Source organism: Melozone crissalis, unplaced genomic scaffold (assembly GCF_028551555.1).
Source record: "Melozone crissalis strain CALT ecotype California unplaced genomic scaffold, PUWL_Pcris_2 ptg000004l_1, whole genome shotgun sequence".
In the NCBI taxonomy this organism is placed as follows: Eukaryota; Metazoa; Chordata; class Aves; order Passeriformes; family Passerellidae; genus Melozone; species Melozone crissalis.
In genome coordinates, this window is record NW_026535782.1 from 2,192,331 (window position 1) to 2,216,060 (window position 23,730).

At 38.2% G+C, this 23,730-nt stretch overlaps 1 protein-coding gene across 4 annotated transcripts in view; it reads left to right on the forward strand.

The window, feature by feature from the left end:
• The first annotated feature begins 221 nt into the window (after nucleotides 1-221).
• The window catches only part of CACNA2D1 (calcium voltage-gated channel auxiliary subunit alpha2delta 1), a 368,426-nt gene continuing 344,917 nt past the window's right edge, over nucleotides 222-23,730 (forward strand). For 2 of the 4 annotated variants that reach the window (XM_054270555.1, XM_054270556.1), the window contains exon 1: nucleotides 224-779. In XM_054270555.1, the coding sequence (XP_054126530.1) occupies nucleotides 685-779 (95 nt within the window). In that variant the 5' untranslated portion in view covers nucleotides 224-684. Of the gene's footprint in view, nucleotides 780-23,730 lie in introns of all 4 variants that reach the window. The other 2 variants (XM_054270558.1, XM_054270564.1) reach the window with 2 other exon arrangements.

Consider the following 23,730-nt stretch of genomic DNA (forward strand, 5'->3'; position numbering starts at 1 on the left):
TGGAATTAAAACAAGGCACGAAGCGGTTTTAAAAATAGCGAGCGGGCTGCGCGGGGCGGGGCGGGGCGGCAGCGCGGCCCCGGGGCGGCCCGGCCCGGAGTTGCCGGGAGCCTTGTATGGAGCGCGGCCGCCGCAGGGCCCGGCCCGCCCCCGCCGCTTTCCCCGCTGCCGGCGGCGAGCGCAGGAGCGGCAGCGATCCGCCCGTCTCCAACTCCATCGCCTGCTTCCCTCCCTCTTCTCCCAGGAGCCGCCACCCCGCCCGCCTCTCTCCTCCTCTTTCTGCTCTGCAATCAGTGGAATAAATCAGGGAAGGACGCGCGCACACACACGCAGAGTGGGATCTGTTACAAAAGTAGCGCTGATGGCGGCGGATCGGATGGAGCTGGAGCTGCCGCTGGAGTAGCAGAGAGTGGAGTATCTGTCGCTCGCTCTCTTTTCTCTGTTTCGCCTCTTCTCCCACTCCACCCACAGATCTCCATCGTTTCTCCTCCTCCCCACCCTCGGCCGCGCTCCCGCTTTTCCGCGCATCTCTGGGCTGCGCCTCCTGCGAGGGGGCGGGTGGGGGGAGCGGAGGAGGCTTTAAAGAACCACGGCCCCCCCCGCACCGCCACACACCGTAATTGAATTTATTATTATTGCCGTCTCGCCGACTTGGGGAAGGGGGATCGATCTTCGATCAGGAAGATGGCTGCTGGCTGGCTGCTGGTCTTTATCCTGACACTTTTCCAGTCCGTGGTGATGAACCACTCCTCGGAGGGACCCTTCCCCTCGGCCACCACGTAAGTCCCAGCGGGGTCCGGGGCTCCGGGGCGGGGGCACGGCCGGGGCGGGGGCGCTCCTCGGCTCCAGAGACAGCGGCGATACAAAGGGAAATCAAGTTAGACCGGGCGGAAAGTGAAGATCGGGAAAAACTGTAGGTTTTCGGCAGCTTTTGCTTAGAGCAGTCAGGGTAGCCGAAGGTCCCGCCGGGGCGGTCGCGCTGGGGGAAGCTCCGGTGACGGCCGGCGGCGGGACTTTTGAGGTAAAGGCTCCGCAGCGGCTCCCAGATCCACCCCGTCAGGTCATCCTTGTGGAGAAGAAAGTTTCGAGTTACACAGAGTCCGCCCCTTCCTCCCACAGAGGTTATTCCAGCCCTGGATGGAGTTTCAACACTGTTTATTAAAAAAACCCTGAAAACTTTGGCGATTCGATGCAAATCCCCACGCAGGGCGGATTTCGTTGCCTTCCCGCGGCCGCGGCCGGGAGCTCCGAGCCCCGGCTCCCTCCTGCCTGGCCGGGCTCGGGAATGCCGGGGCTCCACGGGGTCCTGCCCGAAGGGGATTTCACACACACTTAAAGCCACACAGCTGGAGATGCGTTTCCTTCAGCCTCGGCCTTGCAGATCGTCGCTTCTCAGAAATATCTTGGCGAGAGCTGAGGGATGCTCGCCGTGCACGCAGCTCGGTGCCTTGCCTGGCCCTGAGATAGAAATCTTTAAAGCGCTGCAGAATTATTAGCATGAAAGTGTTGCCCAGAGCGGTGCAAAGATCAAATAATAGTGATGCAATAAAAGGAAGCCAATACGTATTGAAGATTCGCCTACAGATAGGGAAAAAAAAATCCACGAGAAAGCACTATGTGATCGTGTTTTCTTCCTTTTTATTCTCTCTCACCTCATTATTTTTATATTCTTTTTGTTTGGTTGGTTTTTTGAAGCACTTACCTTAGTCCCTGAATCTGGGTTAAAGCTACCAGTAGGTAACTTTTAAGTGGATGACTCACTTTAATGCATTTTACATAAGAAAAACAGTGCTAATGGTATTCTTTCCTTATTGTTTAACGCCGGGTAGAATTTATTGGTGTCGCTCATCCTGGGCAGAAGGATGCCTTGCAGTAATTACCAGCAATGCATTTTCACCAATTAGTACTGCTGGTAGGTTGTTATAATTGGATTCAGTTCTGAGTATCGGTTCCATTATGAAAGACTCAAAGGGATGCTCGCACGGTTAAATGAAAGGAATACAAAGATATGATAGAAGATACTAAGTGTATCTTAGTAAGTTGAATAAAAACAGTCTTCCTTTGTAGGGAAAATTATCTTTTAAAACATTCTCGCGTTGCAGTGTATAAATATGTGCCACGTAGAAGCAAGTGTAGCAAAATACAAACAAACCCAGGGCTTTTTAATTCATTGTTTTCTTGTGTTTGAGCTCCCGTATTTATGGTTTTTTGAGCTCTGATATTTACGGTTTCTTATTGAGCTGCTAAGGTTATCATACACAACTAATTACAATTTATCTTCTATGTGGATTTTTCTGGGTTTAAAAGAGAAAGAAAAATAGAACCCAGTGAAATTAAAATAATATCATATAAAAAGAATATATATATAATTTCAAATAGAAGTCCAGATTGCTTTTTAACATAAGGATATGTGATATTCTTTTAAAACTGGTTTTGTTTCTCCATCTATTTTTGTTAATTTCCTTTTGCATTCACCTTTTTTGACAGTCATGATAATAGAAATTGACAACAGTGAAACATGTAACTACAATTATAACTATACCTATGATAAAGTAATTCAGAATATGTTAGTCATCAAATTTCCATGTTCTGCAGAATCTACTTGCTGTTTGCTCTTTTTTTCTCATTATTATTCCCCTGAAATATTGCAGAAACAATCTATAGAGACTGTGCATCCCTCACGGTACTGTTTCTCCTTTGAAATAGCATCAAAGTGCAAGCAAGGCTTAGTTTGTTTAGAAGGCAGCACACAACAGGTTGATGCAGGGAGAGCTGCTTAGCAAAAAGTAATGATGTAACAGGTGAAGGAGAAAACATTTTTTTCTATTCTTTTTTGAGACTTGACAGCAGTGTTTCACTTCTTACTAAAAATTACAAATGGGGAAGAACAATGAGAAGTGACGCAAATGCTCTTAATGTAAAAGGTATTATATATTAAGAATATTAAAAATAGAGATTAAAAAAAACATGGGAGAGGAGAATAAAGGAAAGAAAGGATATGAATAATTGAAGAACTGGAGGTTTGCTGGTATTCTGTGCTTAGCTACCTGCTTTCTCCCCATTATTTTCAGTCTGTTTTTTCTCTTAGTGAAAAAGTTGGTCTGAGGAAGCAGGATTTCCTAGCTGTTGTGTGAAAAATGTGCATATTCAGGGCTGTGGAGTATATGATTTCTTCTACAACTTATTATTGTACAATCACTTTTCCTTCAGTCATCTGTTTCTTCTGCATTAATAAATATTTCAACATATGCTTTTACTAAAACATTCAGAAGTCACAATCACCAATATAATATTATAGAAGTATGTAGTATTCTTAGCAAGAAATGCTGAAGGTTTATGCAATGCCTATTCTGTGTAATAGAATCTCAGTAATTTGATTAATTTTAATTCTTGGATAAGGCAAAAAGGCCCTGGTATGTTTACACAGCAAAATATAGACAATTTCAGGTGCAGGTTTGTGTTGTATGAAATGGTGGCATTAATTTTTCATTGAAAATCTGTGCAGGTTTGCATGCCAGTGTTGAAATATTTCACTGCAAATACTGAAGGCTGTCCTTTAATGAACTATTAAAGTCTAGTAGTAATTGTGTCTTGATCTGAGCCATAAGGCTTAGCTGCTGATTGATGCATATTGCATTCCAGTTAAATGTATCATATTAGTTGTGCCATGTGTTAGGGATCTGTTTGTTGGTACAAGATACCCTGGTCTTACTTTTAACACAGCAACTCCAAGTCCTTTAATTACACCTGCAACACAGCAGATATTTGGGTGAGAATACTGTATATAGTACTCCTGGCACTATACCAGTAGTGCTATCACATTATGCAAAGCACTTCTTTTTTGTAGCCATATATATTTATATATTTATTATCTGTACAGACTTCAGAAAAAACATGCTGTTAAATATAGAAGGTTTGTATGTTGCCTGATAACGATAGTAGAAATCTCAGTTTATTTCTCTTCTTTTCTCTGTACTGCATCGAGACAGATAGTTTAAGACAAGTTTAAGTATATCTTGTAATTCCTGAGTATCCTTTTGGCACAGCATGTGTTGATATTGTTACTGATAGTGAGTAATGTACAACATAAAGATACACATTCTCCTTTCCGATAATAAGCCTGTTTGTACAGATTAAAAAAGAAAAAAACCCAAACTAAGCATATTTTAATTTTTATAAAGCTACAAATGAAGCCTTTCAAAATCAATGGGACTGTTTCTGTAATTACTGCATCACTGTGGGTATATCTTCATTTCTTTTCTTTTTATTCCCCTCTAATTTTCCTGTGCCATTCCTTTTCTCTCTTTCCTTTATCTTTTAACATTTTTTTCCTCCTCAGTCATTTGTTCTGTATGTATGTATTACATTAAATATTAAATTCAGGACAGATCTGCCACTTACATAAATTGGTGTAAAACATTGGTGGATAAAGATAATATAAAAATAGTATACATATGAACATATATCTATATGTATGCAGACAGGACATTTTTAGAAAAGAAGCTGTGTATTCCCAGTTTTTACTTGCATGAATCATCTTTACTGTTTTGGTGTCATTAGGACAACTCAGGGAAGTCTATATGAGTCATATGAATTAAGGCTTGCACAACTGGGACATTCATATTTTTGGCTTCCTCACATGGACCTAACAAGTGTAGGTCCTGCTGAGAATGTGCCTGGGCTTGGGCTCAGCATCATTTTCTGTGTGGCACCAGTTACCAAAGGTAGATACATGACATTTATGATGTTTTCTTTTCATCTGTTTCTACTGTCAGTCTTGGGGATTTTGAGACCTCTCATATGCATAAAATCCCATTTATAGCTTATAGTCTGTGGTAGAAGAATGCCAGTTTAGCTGCTGATGTTAATTAGAAAAGACTGCTGTATTAATGGATTATAAAATATCAGGCGCTTTCTCATTTGAAATTTGTTTTTTTCTCAACCTACTTAAAAATATTCACTATTAGGAAAAAAATAAAGTGCTGAAGTATACCTTCATATGAGTGAATTGGAAGGAGAGCCAAAGGATGTAATCTACTTAGAATCAGGGAAGTGCAATATCACCTCTTAGTGTTTTCTCAGCACATCTCTAAATGCCAAGCATTATGCAAGATGCTTAAACCCCCTGATATTTTAAAGAATGTTGTTCCAATCCATTTTTCTAGTGGAAACTTACTTAGAATAAGTGTGAAACAGCTTGTTGATTGGTGGTGTTTATTTTGGTGTTTTGGTGGGGGTTTTTTTGCTTGTTTTCCTTTTTCTTTTTTTATTGTTCTTGTAAATATGGTGGTGATAAATGCAAATTATTTGGATTCACAAAACATTTTTCTGTTTCACATATTTTATGATCTAAATTGTGAAGGGCAATTTCTTTGTTTATTTCTCTCCTAGGTATTTATGCTGGAGCCTCAGAAGGAGCAAATTCTATAGATTTACATTTTATTAAGTATGAAAATTCAGCTGAAAGCATCAAAATAGATCCTAATAATAAAAGATGAAATTTCATTGAAATAAATCAGCATTGTAGAGGTTCTTGCCATCTTTCATTTTGCAGTGATGCTATTTTCAGAACTGCATTGCTCATACCCTGCAAAATGATTTTATCCAAGAATTCAGCTGCTAGAAAGAGAGCTGGAGCTTGGCAGCACATTAGCCTGAAATGTATTCATTGTTAAATAGAAGGCCTGTTGTACAGATCTTAAAAATATTTATCTAGCAGAACACTTTGGAAGCATGGTCAAATTCTTGCTGCTTAAATGTTTTGTAACAAAGAAACAACCCAGAATCTTGTTGCCCACTGGTAAGTGACATGGTTGTGCTTTTTCCTTTCTTGCCTTCTGCGAGAATCCCATGTCCAAGGTAGCGTTATCTTCTAGACCAATATTTGATTTAAACCTTTATGAGATAGGCATTGCAGTTTAGAAGCATTTTAGTAGAGAAAAATGACTCATTCTCTGTGTTGCTGACCATGGTAGGAGTAGAATTGAGCCCCAGACTGTTTTGTGCTTCTTTGCAGCAGTACCCGGGCTTTTGATCCCCTGTGCTCAAGCTCCATGTTGTGTTTAGAGTGCTCATAAGGACCTTTGTGACAAAAGGTGATATTTTTGCTGGCAGAAATTTTTTTTTTCTAGTGCCTTGTTAACAAATTTCCTTTAATAGAAGAAAAAAGTTACCAGAAAACAACCCTGGAATAAAATTAATGGACCATCGCCACAGTTTGGTAAAGCCAGACGCCATAATTTACATCTTTGACAGATGCTGAATCAGACTTCTTGATAGAAAGAATGACAGCAGTGTTCTGGTAAAAAAAAAAAAAAAAAAAAAAAAAAAAAAAAAAAAAAAACACCCCAAAAAACAACAGAGCTAGCACCTTGTAGTACAGAGCAATAACTGCATTTGTGCCCCCAGCCCTGGGCAGTGCCTGTGTGTTCTGTCTTAGATCGATCACTCTTGGCCCATTCCTGCATCAGCTTTTTCATTATCCCTACAGCTGCTGCAAGACAGGTATCAATGAATATTGAAATGATTTGCATTTGAGATTGCAGTTCTGATTTATCTCTCTTGCAGAATCTTTTAAAGAGCCTGATCCCACTCAAGTTTCCTCAACCATGCGTAGGGCAATTCTCTGTTCTGTAGGATCAGACCGCGAGCTGAATTATGCATCAGTTGTGCCATTGCCTACTGTAGCAAATTGGTCATTGTTTTTAGGGGGAGTTATGATTCTTGATTCTTCTTTCCCTCCTGATTTCCACTAGTAAGCAGAACTGGATTGAATATTGTTTGCAGAATATGATTTTTATGTTATGCAGTACCTTGTAATGCACACAGTAGTGCTGTGAAAGTACATAGCGCTGATAGTGAAATTACTGTCAGCTGCACTTCTCCTTCAGTAATGGTTATGGGTTGTATATTCTCAATTTAGGGCCAGACTGTGCTGCTTGTACCCTGCAATGAAGAGGTCCCATTGACACTGTCAGAGAAATCTGTGCAAGAGTGAAGATTTTCAAAATACACTTCAGCACTTTTTAATAGCTAAAATTAATGGCATGTGCCTGCAGCTATTCCGCTTAGGAGGGATTTTTCTTTTCCTTCTCCACTGCTTTCCAAACTATTTTTTGACCTACTCTGCTTTTAAGCAAACTCAGTGTTTCACACTTTCCTTCCTTTCCTCCTTCCTTTCCTCCTTCCTTTCAGACTTAGTAAGTTTTCAGGGTGAAATGTAAAATAGACTGTCTTTTTCAGCCACCCTGTGACAAGAGATGGCTCACTGTTTGGGAATGTTACACTAATGGTGGCAGGGAGAGGACCATGGTTTTTGCTTATGTCCATCCCTACAGCACCTTTCTCTGCATGCCAACAGCAAACTGATGACAAAGAGTGAATTTCTGTTCCTTGTATCATTTTTTCCTATTTATTTACAAAGTTTCTAACAAGTTTATGAAAATGATTGACATTATTTTGCATCAACAAATCAGCAAGCTTTTGCAGTTAATTACAGTAATTCAAAATCAGACTTATTTTTAATCTGAGGCAGGCCTGAAATAACCACAGAATGTGAATGTGAAGTTGTAGTATTGCTGACTATTATAAAAAGTGATTTATTGGATTTTCACCCTCTTTAAATTACATTGTCACTCCCTCTCATTGAGAGCTGGGTAGGGTAAGAACTCTAGTCTGATTTTGTAACAGATATTCTACATAGTGATTTAACAATATTTATTTTTTGAAATTTCCTTTGTTTATCCAGGACCATGAATGTTCATCCAGAAATGCAGAAAGAAGATGATTTTTTGAAAAATGTGTCCTATTGATTATATGAACTAAGAATAATTTTTGTACAGCCTTTATTAGATGTATCATGGAGGTGCTTATTAGATTAGATTTTTCTCTGCATAAAATGCTTCAGTTGAAACCTGTGAGCAAAGTCTCTCAAATGTATTCATTATAATAACATCTGATTCATTTTTGGCCTGATTTGAAAAGTAAGTAAGAACACAGAGGAGTTGCTGAGTCCACAGTCTAGTTTTTGTAGCAATCAGATGATAAATTATATGTGAATTATTTAAAAGAGAAAAGCTAGACTTGATTCATCTAAACAATATTTGAACTGAAATGTTCCTATTTTCCCTGTGCATGTTCCCATCAGACTGGTCTTGAAGGTTAAAATGTTCCCCAGTGATATTTCTCCCACCTTTTACTTGGATTTTTATTATATTTTGATAGCATGGACTAAATATTCTTGCAGGTAGGCATAAAAATAAGGTTACAAAAGATCTGTGGCTAAGAGTGGTGGCAATATTAAAACCTAAATCAAGTCAGGCCACTGTTCCAAATTGTCACTATTAATACTGTGCTGCATTTTTCTCTATACACTAAAGTAGTCTTAAACAAACCAGTAAAAGGGAAGTTGTCTCCATTCTTGAAATGAGCAGACATTTGCCACGCTAGGTATATGTTGACTCTTGATTAGAAATTCTCACCTTTTTTATAAGAGGGAACTGAGTAATGGGAGCTGTTCTGTCAAAGATTATTGAAGTGAAACATTTTGCAGTCTGAAATGGATGAATTGTGTTATCAACACTGCAGGAAGGAGAAAAGTAATGAAAAAGAGATGACAGGAAGTCATCTCATCATATTTATGAATTACAAAATTAGGGTTATTATTATTCCTTCCCAGAGTCTTACAGCTCAGTCCTGCACATGTAGATCCAACGTCCCATGAGACCAGTCAAAATGTTGAGGGGTAAGTACAGCAGTCCGCTAAAAGACAACCTTTAATTAATGATATTCTGATGTGGACTAGTGTTGAGGAAAATGGTTTATTTTGTAAATGGCTAAATTAAGCCTCACAGTAATCATTTTGCCCAGTGTGTATTGGGGTAGTCTATTTGGTAGAAGTCTTATGTATCCTAAATACAGCCCTATACTGGAGGCAGTATAAGGAATTGGGGAATGCTCTACCCCTAAAAATCTATTTTGTGAGTTTAATGCAGAAATGTGGTCATTTCTTATGCAGATGTTTAAGCAAAAGTTCCTTTTTTTTTCAGTATGTGGTTTTCTTGCTGTTGATTTAAGTAGAATAAAATATAATACATAATATACTATTCATTCATAAATAGAGTAGTTTCTGCAGAACTTATTGAAAATCCACTTTTCCTGTTAGTCTGACTTGTAATTTTAATATTATTTATCTATGGGTGTAGCAAGTTTTTTAAATTTTTTTTTTCAAAGATGGATCAAAGTGAAGAATGATCCATGTAGGGATGGAAACCAAGTGTATTGGGCAATGAACCTTCTTGTGCCCTCATCTTCTGTTGAAAGAATCCCATGTTAGGTCAATTAGCTGGGTGTGTGTAGGTTGGTTCGCTGTGTGCGTGTTTCCTAATAAAGGAAGCATTTATTGACCTGACACTTTTCTTAGAGATTAATTCAGTGGCACCAGTTTTGGAAAAAAAGACAAAAAAAGAGGCAGTATACATTAATTTTTTTAATCACAAATATTCTTTTTTCTTTTTCTATGATGTACATCCTGAATTGTGTGTACCATGGCTGAGCTTTTAATCATTAAATGCCTCTCTGTAGTATTTTCTGCCTTGCTTTATGTGCCTTGCCTAATTTCTCCAATTTTGTACCTTAGATTTCGATATTAATTTCTCTCAGTAAAGTAGGAAACTTCAGTATCTTACCATTTAGTCAGGCAAGGGTTTATTGTCAAGATTAATTTGTTAGCTAATTCCTCTAAAGCCTCCTGTAGTTGAAAAGTGTTGTTAAGCTGTTAAGCCTAATTTATTAAGATGTGTGTTTGCTGTATTCCCACTTTACCTCAGAAACTTGCATGGCCAATCCTTTCCTGGATGGATGATACCTCTGGTTTACCTGGTTCTCAAAGTGATTTTTTTTAACATAATCTTTGTAGAAAAGTCACCATCATATCTGCTTCTTTTGGTAACTTGTGATCTGGAGATGTGGCAGAAGTTAATCCCCACGATCTGTGCTTCTTGGATGTACACAGATTGCAAAACATAAGCTGAACAGCATTTTTAGAAACTAAGAGGAGTCAGCAAAAATCTGCAGACAGCATGGTGAGGAGAAGCCAGCGTGGTGTGACTCACGCCGGCGCCGCGCGCTCCTATGCCAGCCCTGCCAATCCCTTCCCACTGTGGGCATCACTGGGAGCTGGGGATCCTGCATCGTCTGAAATCTGTGCTGGGGATAGTTTGGAGTTGAAAAAGAGACAATAGTTAGATAAAAATACAGCAATACAGCAAGGGCTTGTGACACGAGCTCGTTAAGGTGATCTGCTGGTTCTTTCGCAGCACAGGCTACTGCTGGTTTTGTTCCATTTCCAAAATGGAAGTGACACCCAAATTGTCATCCTGCTTGAATCAATGTGTTTAATAAAGCAAAATGTCCTGTTTCTATAAGAAAGATGGTAAGAAAACTATACATTTTTTTCTGTTTGCAGACTAGTAGCACTAAGATGATCATCAGTAATCACTAATTACCTGACAATCACCAAGACTCTAAAGATTTCCAGCAGGAGTACCACAGATTTCAATGCAATTATTTTTGTTTGCTACAGCCAGTAGCAATAGAAGTGTAGTTCTTACCATTTTTTTTGTTATTTACCAAGCCACTTTTGTTGCCTTAGCATCTTCTTGATTAGATTTTTTTTATCTGTTGTTAACATATTTTAGATTATGTGGTAGGCATATGAGCTGGGAGAGAATCACTAATATGTGCAGGAGCATATCTTAAGGAGATTTCACTGTAATATACACATGGGGAACAGGTTTGTGGTAATTGAAGGCAGAATCTGGTCTCTTTTGACTGATTAGAAATACATGAGGGATCTGTGCATGACTAAGAATATGTCTAGGATATACTCTAATGCCTTTGGAAATGGTTGGGTACCCAATTTCATCCTTCTTTCCACCAGCGTAATTTCAGCATAATGAGTATCAGTCCTGTATCATTTAAATCCTGAGTGCAAGGATGAATCCACATAAAATAATTTCTGATTAAACACATACAAGTTTCATTGCAACAGAATGAGTCATCACTGTCAAGGCCTGATTGTGAAAATTACATAAAATAAAATGTAATACATGGTTTTATTAGGCTTTGCAGAGGGCAATAGTAAGATATCCCAAGGAAACCATGTGTGATATCAGATGTGGTCATTTGTCTTCCTTTTAAATGATAAGCTCTGACACCCCTTCATTTTCTGTGCCCCACTGAGCAAATGTCCATGTGAAAAAGAAGTTCTTAATGTGCTGGAGGGCACTGAGAAATGTTGCCCTAGATTAGGAAGAAACATGATTTTATTAAATAAAAATGTGGAATTGTAAGGAAGAAATACTTTCCTTTCCAAAGCACTGCAACATCTAGTAATGTTCAGGTTTGCTCTAAGTGGCTTTCTGTGGAGGGATAGAATGTAAGAAAATAAAGACAGTGCAGCAGGCAGTCTCACACCTGAGGAGTTGCAGCTGTGCTGATCACCAAAGATCAGGAACAGGCCTGCCCTTAACAGGCCACAGCTGTGTCCAATAAGAAGAAGAGTGCTACAAAAGAGTGGGGTAGCTGGGTGAGGACAGAAATGGAGTTTGTTGGCTACTTTGTGAAGAAGAAGAAGAAGGAGTCAGTTCTGTGAGGAGGTGCCCATGAGAAATCACTGAGAAGGTATGGAAGATTTACAATAAGAGGACAACAGCTTTCCCAAGTTACTTTTATTGTAGTTTTTTTTTTAGGTTTTGGGGTTTTTTTCTTCTTAAGCAATTAGTTCTGGAGCTTAATTTGGAATGGTAGGAATGATAGAAATAATTTAATGCAACCCCTCATTATGCACAACCGAGTAATTAATTCATCCTTGGGAATGAAGTCTTGAGTTTTTGGATAATTAGAATTAAAATCAGCAAGAAAGGTACCGAAAAACTTTATATTTGTTTCCAGTGAAGCTGGCTTTACTCTGAGAAATGATACTGATGCTTTATGGGGACATGAGGTGACATTCTGCTGTGATAGCTGCTTTGCTATTAGGAGCACTTGGCCAGTGTCTTAACTTCTATATATGTTCCTTGTATAGACACACTCTCTCAAAATCAGGATTAAAAGCACCCATCATTTCCTTGCATGACTGGTAAGAGTTTTGCTCAACAAATGACCATAAAGAATATTATAGTGGATGGAACGTTAATTTGCTTGCAGGTATTTTGCTGATAGCATTTCTTCCCTTTCATAAGTCCATTTATTGATAAAATAAAGTACCTTTATAGCCTGCAAGGTAGTCTTGGACAAACATGCTCAGTTATTCTTGTAGGTATCCATGGCTCCACAAACACTTTGTGTATTCATTAGTGGCGCTTTCAGCGTTGCAAATACAGATTAAACATTGATGATTGAATATTTTTTTCCCCACATCTCATGAACTGGGGCTCTATTTCTTTTTAGTGAATAGTGTTCTACTCAACAGTTGTCCCATTACTCTCTGTGGGAATAATGTGCTTATAGAATAAAATGATTATTAATATTTTAAAAAATCCTTTAGAAAAACTCTCTGAAAAGGTTAAAGTAAGTTATCCAGTTTAAAAGCTTAAACACTTGAAAAGCTACGAACAGCAAGAAAAGAAACTGTCTTAAGCCGAAATTGTTTTCTTATAATATCTTCATTGTGATCCTGTCTTTATTTACAAAACCAATTGTATTTTTTTTTTCTGGAAACCCCTTTCATTGAGAATATGACTCAAAATGCAAGCCCACTGTAAGACTGGGGGATTTTGAGGATAACTTTGGTAAAGCTGCAAAGGACATACCTTGTCTTTTTAAATTTAAACTACTAGTAACAGTTGCCACTACATGGAGAGAGTGTAGGAGCATCTGCCTTTGGGAATTTAAAGTAAACTATTAGCCAAAGCTGTTCTCTGAACTTAAAAGCTGTGATAGAGATATCCTAGTCAAAGTGGTATTTTGAGATCTTTGGGTTTTTTTGTATTGCTAGGGCCTTGTTTCACTGCTGAAAGAGAGTGCTGGTTGCTGCCATGTTTTGTATGATGGGTGACCTCAGTAATTGGTACAGACTCTCACTGGGCAGGAATTACTTTCTAGCTGGAATTTTTTTCTGAAAATTAGCAAACAGGAAGTATCAGCAAGATCCCAGAGAAATACTTGCTGTTCTAGTTACCTACATGGCAGAAAAAAACGCCCAAACATCTCCTGTGTCTGGCTCTGTATTTTAACTGTGCAGTGATTTTTTTGAGCAACCATATCCAGATTTAAGCAATTTCAGTGTTTCATATGTTAGATTTCTTGTGAACCACATCCAGATTTCCTAGACTGGTAGTAAGGGATGTGTGTTTGGATGGAACTTACTCAAGGCTTTCTTAATGGCCAAAAAGTTCACCTGTAAAGCAGAATCATCTGCAATATCACTCTAAGGCTGCTTAAAATAGAGCAGTTCTTCATTGCTTAGAATTAAACCTTCCTACAGTGTCTGCAAAGCAATAGATTAAGCCATTTTTTCTTAATAGAAACCCCTCCAAAAAACCAAAGATAAAAACACAGCAAAAAAACCCACAAAATTTGGAGTATTTTAGATGTGTTTTACTTCAAAGTTCTTAAGCAAATATTTACCAGGCAAATCTAGGCTGCATGAGGTACACAGTTTTGTTTGTTGCTGTGAAATTGAGTTTCTAATTCAACAGTAATTTAGATAGGTTCAGTTTGTGGTTTGTTACTATGTGATTTGACACAGACACACACTCTCCATGCAATGTTTCTTTCACCTGGGAAAATTGGATAATGAACTAATGAAGGTTTTCTTGGCTGATAATGCTGCCTGTTTTCAGAGCGTAGCAATTACACAATCTTTCTAGCACTCAATGCCTATCTAAACAAAATCAGTATAAAAATAAGGGCTATTTGCAGTGAAGTATCATTATTTTACATTGTTTGGGTAGTTCTCTGAGAGTCTGAAATGATGTTGAAATGGTACAGTAAAGAAAAAAAATCTCAGGAACTTTAAAGCCAGCAATCTAAAGACCACCTGATTTTTCTCTCAGCTCAAGTAATTCACCACTGCTTGTCTGCCTCTGTACAGATGTAATACTTATCATTGCTGCTTACCTTTTCTTTTTAGAAGAAAAGCTCAATTCTATGCATCTCAAATCAAAACTTGATTTCAATTTACATGGTTTCCAAGTTGTAAATTGGGCTGGATTAAAGCTTCCAAACTGTTTATTTACAATAATACCACAGTTTTGAGGTCTGATTCTTTTTTATACTTACCTCGTGTTCTCCTTCATCAGTGGATTCTTCAAAGGGGCATGGAGAATTGCTTGTACAATTGTTTGTAATATGCTGTGTAAGTGCTGTTACATTTTTTGCTGTTACATATCAAAGCAGAATAAAGAGCTGAATTCTTATTGCTATTAAAATTATGAAGGTATATTCAGGCTATCAGCTACTTCATAGACTTTATCCTCCAAATTAAGGTAAGGAAAATCCAGATTAAATATACAAAATGCCTTGACATTACAACTAAGTAGCTTGTGGATTCATTCTCCAGAAGCTGTCGTGGTGCTTCTGAAATGTTAAGCTTCTAAATTTGTACTGAAGAGAAATCTGAAAGAGCAAAAGCTCTCTTCTCTATTACTTAGGAGCTGGACAGTACTTTTTCCATTTCCCAACTTTTTTTATTTTCAACTGGTGTATTTTTGAAAAAGGAAGAAACTAAAAACCTGTTCATTTTAAAGTTCACTTAAAAGGTGTAAGTATGGAATGGTGTTATGAGATGAAATAAAATACTTCTACACTAGTTTTTTCAGATTTTTTGATCAAGTACTGAATTAGCTGCTTGATCTGAAGAAAATATTACTAAATGATGCTGATAAAACATTCCCTGGAAATACTTCAGGTCAGTTTGGATGGGGCTCTGTGCAACTTGTTCTACTTAAAGTTGTCCCTGCCCATTCCAGGGAGTTGGATTAGATGACCTTAAAAGTTCCTTCTGACCCAGACTATTCTATTATTCTATTTTTTTTTTACATTATTTCTGAATTCTTCTTTTAGTAGAAGATTTGTGGATTATTTCCAAGGCCTCTATAGATGTTATCTTTGTAGCCGTTTTACTCCAGAGAGGCACGGTGATGATACTAGCTTTCAATTTTGTCTTAGGTAATGCCTTTTAATGATATTAAGCTTGACCTTTTCCATTCTCATGCCATGGAACAAAATAATGCTAAAGCTCCATGGAAATGGTCTGGACCCCCTGTTTTCCAAGTGGTGGTAAAAATATAAAAAATTCATAGAAATTATATACAGAATATAATCTGTTGCATAATTTTTTGTATCTTTGGTGCATTTCTGGATCTGTTCTCTAATATGGCTGACTGTTGTGTGTGATTCAGTTTGACATGTGTGAATGAAGTGTGTCAGGCCAGGTGATTGAGATTTCCTATGTACACCTCTCAAACAGCAGCCCTGCACACACTGTGTACGTGTCTCTGTTCTTATTAGCACAATGCTTGAAACCTCCAAACAAAACAAACAGTCCCTGTATCACTACAGATTCTGTGTGTGAGAAACCTGTGAGATTGAGGCAGAGCTCCTTAGACAGAAAGTTTTTCAGGGAAACAGCATCCCTAGTAATGGTAAAGCAATAGATTTTATGTCTCCTGAGGGTTTTCCCTAATAATACCTGTAGGGAAATAAATAATGGCAGGGGTGATGTTATCTGTGCTAATGTGTGTGCACCTCCAACATTATGCAAGGCAGCCAAATCCTTCTATCATTTTTTTTTTCTCCTCTGTGTTTATTACAGTTATCAATATAGGAGAGACATGGCTTAGCACCCAGGGGAGTGGTATAATGTCTGTTGTAGATGAGTCCATTAGTGACAGATAGGACAGAGCAGTAGTTTGCCCAGTATTTACTACAATGCTCTTAGTGCTTTGTGAATGTACATTTTCACTCCTTAGGACTTCATAAAACTTCACAGATCTCTCATAGCATTATTACACTGCACTTGTTTTTCCATGTGAATATTTCTGAACAGTCAAGCTGTGCAACAGGTAGGAAGAAAATATTTGCAGGACTGGGCACAGCTAATTTTTTTAAAGGAGCTGCATTACTTTTTACACTACATCTAGTATGGACCCATTTTGTCTTCAGACTGATCAGTGCAAGAGACTTAAATTTCTGTATCCCAGTTTCAATGGAATGTTGATAGCTGTTCAGGCTCATATTCTAAGTGTGAGTACACTGAGATCCACTGCTTTGGGTGGGAGTAGCATGTGATATGTTGTAATTATATAGAAATACATGTTTCATAGAAATATTATATTATATATATATATAGTATATAGAAATACATGTTTTGCTGTATTTCTCTGTGCTGGCAGTAATATTGAGACTATGCAGCAGTATCATGCTCTTCTCCATTATGAAGTATGGGATAACCAGTAGAATATTCTTAACTGCAGAGTTACAAAAGATGAAATATTAATTTGCATGACTGCCAAGGAAAAAAACAAAAAAAGCACAAAGAAAATATTTTAAAAAAATATAAAATGTACTTCAAACCTATATTTATAAAGTCCTTTTATAAACTGCTAGTGACTGTGTGACCTTAATGTCATGGTTATCTGTGCTTCTGCTAATTGGTCTGCACCACACATCATTGCCACTCTGCACCATGCCAGGCACCATGACATGCCCTTGCTCTGAATCTGTTTTATCCCAAGTATTGAATCATTTAATCCTGTCTTTTAAACTTTGGGGAAAATGCATGGATGTAGATGGTAAAACTGATGTTGATACCAGCAAAACCATAATTTTCACCCTATACAGTTTGAAATTATTCCTGTGATGTGACATTAAGGTACACAGAGCTGCTGTAGGTGCGTGTGGATCATACACATATTTCCTCTGTGAGCCCCTAGCTCTTTATTGAGCTGAATGCAAGTTCATTATCTTCCATGTGTTTTCATATTCACTTGCCTCTTGCCTCTGTGTAACTGAAGTTACTACCTACATAAAAATTAGTTAAGTACACTTAGCAGAGAAGTGTAACTACTGAATAGTGGTTAAAACCAGCACTAGTGGTAGGCAAATGATTAGGGCTACTTATGAGAGGATTCAAAGGTATTTCTACAATTGCTTTCTGTGCTCTGTGTCAAAACTGAAATGTCCACATTTAGAAGAATTTAACATTTTTCATGAGGACTGAGCATTTTCTCACACTCACACACCCACATCATTAATTTTTAACAAATAAATATGGATTTCATCTGCTATTGATGGGGAAAAAAGGCTTTTCCATTTATTTTCTGAGAAAACAATAGTTACTGAAGCATAAATTAAGTTTGGCCAGCAATAGATATAGTTCATTGAACACTGGGGAATACTTAAAGGCCATTTGGCATTCCTTTTTTGCAAAAAAGAATGCAGGCTGAATCAGATATTTTTAAAAGGTTACCTGGATTGTTGTGAGTCAGGGAAGGTGGAGTCACATTTGGTTTCTTTGTTTAGTAATTGCCATGTAGCATTTAGAAAGAGATATATGTGTAAAAATAACATGATTTTCTCTACTTCCCAGCAATGCTATTTCTTTATCCCCAATCTGTATAAACACAAATATTTCTGTTTATAGGGAGATCAAAAATTTGAAAGGAGTGGTGCATCTCAGGTGGGAGGAAGGTAGCATCAATGCATTGAAAGTAAGTTGCTGCTACAGGACAGAAGGATGTTCTTCCATTTGAAATGCACTACTGAGGGATCTGAAAGAAAGGGATCTGGAGCCTTTGCAGTAGGATTGCTTTATTAATTGGTTGCTTAGTGTTATTTAAAGAAACCTACTTGATTTTTCTTCTGTTACGTTCATGTATGTACCTACGAATCCACATATTCTGCTTTCACCTTTGTGTTTTCATACTCTAGATACATTTAAAAAAAAGAATAAAAAATTGAACTGAATGATTCATCAATTTAGGAAGAAGCGCAGTCAGATCAGCTGAGGAGGAGCATCCTGGATTCAGGCAGATGCCACTCAAAGCTGGAAAGCCCGTTTCCAGTGGCATTGCTGAGCACAGGGATGGATCCTTGCTGGAGCTCACTCTGGAATGCAAATGTTGCTGCAAAGGCTTCAGGCTTTTGGCTAGGGAGCAGCAGGGAAAGGGATCCACCTGAGGAGCCCAGGTTTGACACAGTTGGATTGCATCCAGCTTGGAGTATCACTGCCTTCCTGTAGAAGCTGGAGTTGCTGATAGCTAATGAGGTCTGTACCCTTTCAGAGAGCTTGCTGACAGCATGTCACAGAGCAGCACCGTAATATAAATAACAAGATTTCGCTCTGTTTTCTTTATTGCTCTTTGTTTCTTGTATTTTTAGCTGCTTGCTGCAGGAGATGGGTCTCTGGATTGCTTGCTCTGGTGCACACACTCTCTTTTTCTCTGGCTGTCTCTCTCTGTCTCTTGACAGGTGTTAGGAGGATCCTAAATATAGAAGCCACCCGTCAGTTGGCTTCAGCAATCAGCAAGCACTGATTTAGTATTTCTCTTAACCAGCTAAGCTCCAGAAAGGGGTTTCTTTTAAACACTTATCAATTTATTCCCCTCAAGCTTTCTTTAAAATTATTTAAAAACCTGATTATCCTACAACATGGAGCACACAATTGGCAGTCACATTTCAGAAGTGATGGTTGTCCAGAATGGCTCTTGCAATGGAAAGGGGAAAAACATTGCTTTTTAAAGAACTCCCTTGTTTTAGCAGTTTAGTTAATGGTGCAGAAACTCATTGGGTAAGACACAGACTAGGTGTAAGTGCAGTCTCCAATTTTGAGATGAACACACTTTCAGACATAAGTAGCTGCACACTTTTCTATGAATTTTTCCGTATGAGAAGAAACTTTAATGTAAATATACTGATTAGCTGGGATTTACTTTGCTATATACAGAAATTAGGCATGTGGTGAGAAATGGAGGTGTTCTAGCACTGAATATTTATAGTGCTCACTAAAAGTATTTTTAACACAGAGTTAAGAAGTATTTTTAACACAAAGAGATCTTTCTTTATGTGAATTTCTTTATCCTGTGGTTGAGGTCAGCACAAAAATACTGATTCTCAGAAATTAACTGGCCAAATTTAATATATTACTACTGCAAAAATTTCTAAGAATATTTGGGGGAAAAAAGAGCTCCAACACTGGATTAAATACAACTTAAACATTTTATGTTAGTTTGTAGGCAGGCATCTCAAATTCCTTCTCTTCCTTGTGACCAGTTGCTATTAATATTCATAGAAATTGTTCACAGCCTACAGAGGAGATACTAATTCAGTATCTAATTGTGACAACTGAGTTGCATGTGATGAAGACCCATTTTGATACTGATGTGCTTTGATTTTGTATGTTTTGTGATAGTGGTACACTTGTATTATTTAATACAGTTTTAATATTCTAGTGTGTTAAACATTGTGTTAAACATGGACACAAGAGAAGTCAGTGCCTTTATGTAGCTCAGGAAGGCAGTAGTACTTTTTTGTGGTAGTTGTAGTGGTTACATGTGGTCTGTCTGGTTGTGAAAAATTCTGTAGCAAAATATAGCATGTGTTATGCTTATGTAAGGTTTTATTTTTGGCCACCAGTGCTCCCTATACCCAGCCATGAGAAACAACCTGTTTCTCTATTTCTTTTTTTACTGTTCTATAAATTGGTGTGGTTTATTGGAAGTTTCTGCCATGTCTGGGACATCTGCTTTGCTGGCTGGTGGAGCCTGATTCAAACCCCAGAGAGAAGTAAGAGGTTGCTAGGTTAAATAGCAGAACTGGCCTTGAGAAAATGAAAAATGGTTTAAGATAGAATGTGTTTCTAATAAAAGAATGCTTTTTCAGATTTGGCATGAGGGATTCTGGGATAAGTCTAGCTCTCTTAGTGCAGATAGTGTCAAGCTTTATCCAAACTGCACCTAATGCACCTCCTGGGTGGAGCTCTTTTCCATTTCACAGATCAGAATTTGAACTCATTGGAGCCTAGCAGTTTTGCTTATGAACTTTAGGTTTTGCATTTAAGAAAAAACTGATTATTCTTCAGTGTGAACCCAGGTAACCTGACTGTGACTTCTGAAAGGAGCAAACCAGAGTTGCCATGAGCTGATCATGCAGCCACCAGAGTTGTTGCAGTTCTGGCTGTAACCAGCAGTCACATTGAAGGCAAACATGTCTTTGCTGTGGTCTGAGCCACCAGGTTGGAAGGCAGAACTGCTTCTATAAAAATCCTTGTGCATCTAATACCCAGAAGTTTAATCTCTCCTCAGTCTTACAAATTTATTTTTCACTTTAGCACCATGGATTTTTTTAGTTAGAAGTTTATTTTCTCCTTAGTCCTCCAAATTTATTTTCACTGTAGGATGATGGTTTTTTTTTAGCTTGCTGGAGACCTGGCTAGGTTCTTTCTGCCTTTGGCACATCATTTAATGAATACAGTGAGAAGAACTTTTCTGCTGAATTTTATTTTACCAGCCCGGTGTTTACTAGACAGAAAAGGTGGTAGTCTCCTCTCATGAGCATTGTCACAACATACAGGAGTGTGTTGAGGCTGTATGTCTACATGGGTCTTTTGTCCTTTATCCAGGCCAGAATCCACATATACTGCTTTCACCTTTGTGTTTTCATACTCTGGATACATTTTATAAATAGAATAAAAAAATTAACTGAATGATTTTTCCGTTATCCCCCAAGAACATTAAATCAGGTCCATATCAGAATTTTGTAAAAATATTTCCATTTTGTACTATACATCATAAAAAGCAAAAAAATAATGCTTGCTCAGAAAAGCTCATACTAAAACAAATTCTAGCAAAAGATAAGGGGAAAAAAAAACCCCAAAATAAATCATTTATTTTATATGAGTTAGGAAATTGTCTTTCTAATAAAATAAAAACCCTTTTTTTTCTACCTCTGTCTATTACCTACCTATTTATCTTGTGGTATTTCTATCCATATATCTATTTACTGGGATGAAGCTGAGGATAAGGAACAGTGCCTATAACTGGATTAAGGTTCTAAGAGGGTTACAAAGAGGATGTAAGGGTACTTTGTGAGCAGAATGACTAAGAGTGTTGATAAAAATAGACCAACTGGTCATGTTACATGCTTGGTAATATTGGGATTGAAGTGCAAATACATGGAACAAAGAGAATCACTGGCATTCTGTAGCATTAGGTAGGGATGGTTTGCAGTGCTGATAGTGACACAAATATGTTTGTGAAAATGAAGAGAGGAGGAACTCTAGAAGCAGAGTGGATAATCTGTCATGCTGAGCTGGTTTCTGAAGGGACACTCACTTTTGTGTATATGTTTTGGGTACAAGGAAGGTTTTCCCTCCCCTTTCTATGCTGGTCATTAGAACCTGTCCAGAGCAGTCAGGGGGATTATGCACAAGCCTCAGGCTTTTTCAGACAGCAGAGTTAAAGATTGGAAGTATAAATCTTGACAAAAGCACAGTCAGTTATGATTTTCCCACAGAGAGAAGGAGCCCTTCACTGTTTTCAAAACAGACCTGTGACTAACCGCTAGCAGTATAAATAATGGAGATCTTGTATCTTTTGTGATACATAAGAATTATCCTCCCAAGCTACACGGCAGTTCCTTAGGCAAACAAAGTGTTTGTTTTTCAAAAGGCTTGATAGTTTTAAAAAGGCTTTCTCTATTCTCATTTAGTAGTTCTTGTATTACTAGTATTTATATTTAAGCAATTTCACACCATCAGACTGGGGGAATATCAAGTATTTTATTTGTTAGCATGAAAGTAATGTATGTCCTTAATGCTGAATTCTAGCCACTGCTTCTAAAGAAAGGTAATGGTGAAAAAATCATCCTCTTGTGAGGTGCTATTCCCATACTTTTAGTGCAGCAGTATTTTGGGTTTTTATCCCATGAAATAGAGTTCTTCATGGCAAGAGTTGCATGGAAGAGGCCAAATCCAGTGCTGCCAAAGTAAAAGGTTCAGAAAACAGATGGGCTGGATGGTGGTTTTAAGAAGCAAGGGAGAACTGTGATCCTCATGTCTGAGTGCAAACCTACGCTGTGGCAATTACATGGAATAATTTTTTCTGTAATTTCTGGCTTAGGATTTTAGGCTCTCAGAGCCTGTAGGTCAGACATATGCCTCCAGTTTTCCTTTCCTTCAGGAAAAATAGAATTTTTTCAAACTCTTGTTTCTAAATGTTTTTGTGTTGAAGATTGAGACTAGTTTATCTGTAAGGAACATTACTCTTTGGTGAAACAAACCCTCCCCTAGGTCTGACACTTCCCTTTATTCTTTTTTCTAAAGTTATCTTGGAATGTAACAAGTCCTGTGTATGAATGATAAAACTCAGATACCTCTCCTAAGAAAATGAGAGTTGGTACTCCAAGAAAACAGGTCTTTCAAATTGAAATTATAATCCCTATTAATGAGAAAGCAACAAGCAATATATGTAGATATACATATATATATGTGTGTGCCTATAATGTAATTATACGTGCTTTTCAAAAACAATTTCTAGATCCAGAGTCTTGAATATTTAACTGCAAACTTATTTAGAACATTTAGCTCAGGCCAATGATGGTGATGTACATGTGCACAGCATTTTTCACCAGATGATGGTCAGAGGGCAGGATCTGCCCAAGTGTCCCTGAGTGTGGCAGAGAGTGGCTGGCTACAGCTGTGCCAGTGTGTCAGTGGTATGGAAGGCTTGGGTGGCAAAAGGCAGAGCCAGTCTGGTGTAGGTTCACAGCTTTCTCCTGTGAGAATACATTCATACAGGCCAGGACATCTCAGATGCACTTTGCTCTCCCCAGAAAAACTTCACAGGTGGAGTTGCCCTGTCTGTTTTTCAGGGAAGACTTAACTAGAAATGCAGGCATCAGTTTTCATTTGACACCTGTGTGCCTCTGTCCTGAGGAAACTTCACAATGTATGATGCTAGACTGGGTGTCAGCATCAGCACAGCTGTAAACCCGTCAGCTACAGACACAAATGCAGAACTGAAATACACACATGTAAACCTCTTGGGCCCTGCTTCCATCAAGGAAAGGAAATCAAGACCCCCACAGAAAAGCACTCTTTGTCCTGAATAGCCACCCACCTTAAACCATTGATAGCCTTTATGCTTATTGCTTTGTTTGCAAACTTCTCTGACCACAACATCCCATTTGCAGTTCAAGAATTAATCCCTTGGTGGCTAAAGCACAGGAGTGGCAAATCCTCTGGAAGCAGGATCTTCTTAAGAGAAGGGTGCATATGCCAGAGTTGTGTCTCTGCAGAGTGCTTAGTGGGGCACTTACAGAGACTCCTACCTGTGACTCATCTAAACCAATACAGTTTTATTACATGCCTTGTAAGTCTAGGGATAGGAGGGGGAGGATTCAAGGGACACTTGGTAGGAAAGTTGCCACCTGGCAGTGCAACAGCTTGAGCATCCCAAGTTTGCAATTAGTCTTTCTAAGAAGAGGTTTGTAGGATCTTAACAAATCAATTGTGCTCAAACTAATCTTGGGTTGTTTCATTAAGGAAATTAATCTAGATTTCTGAAATTGCTAAGAACCTAGTGATCAAAATATAAGTAGCTTCTGTAATTCAACTTAAGAATTCACATTAGGAAGTCAGATTCTTAAGACTAATCACACAACAGCACAAGTGCTCCTTATATATGTTCTTTTGGGAAGATTTTTGTCCATACATCATGATGTCACAGC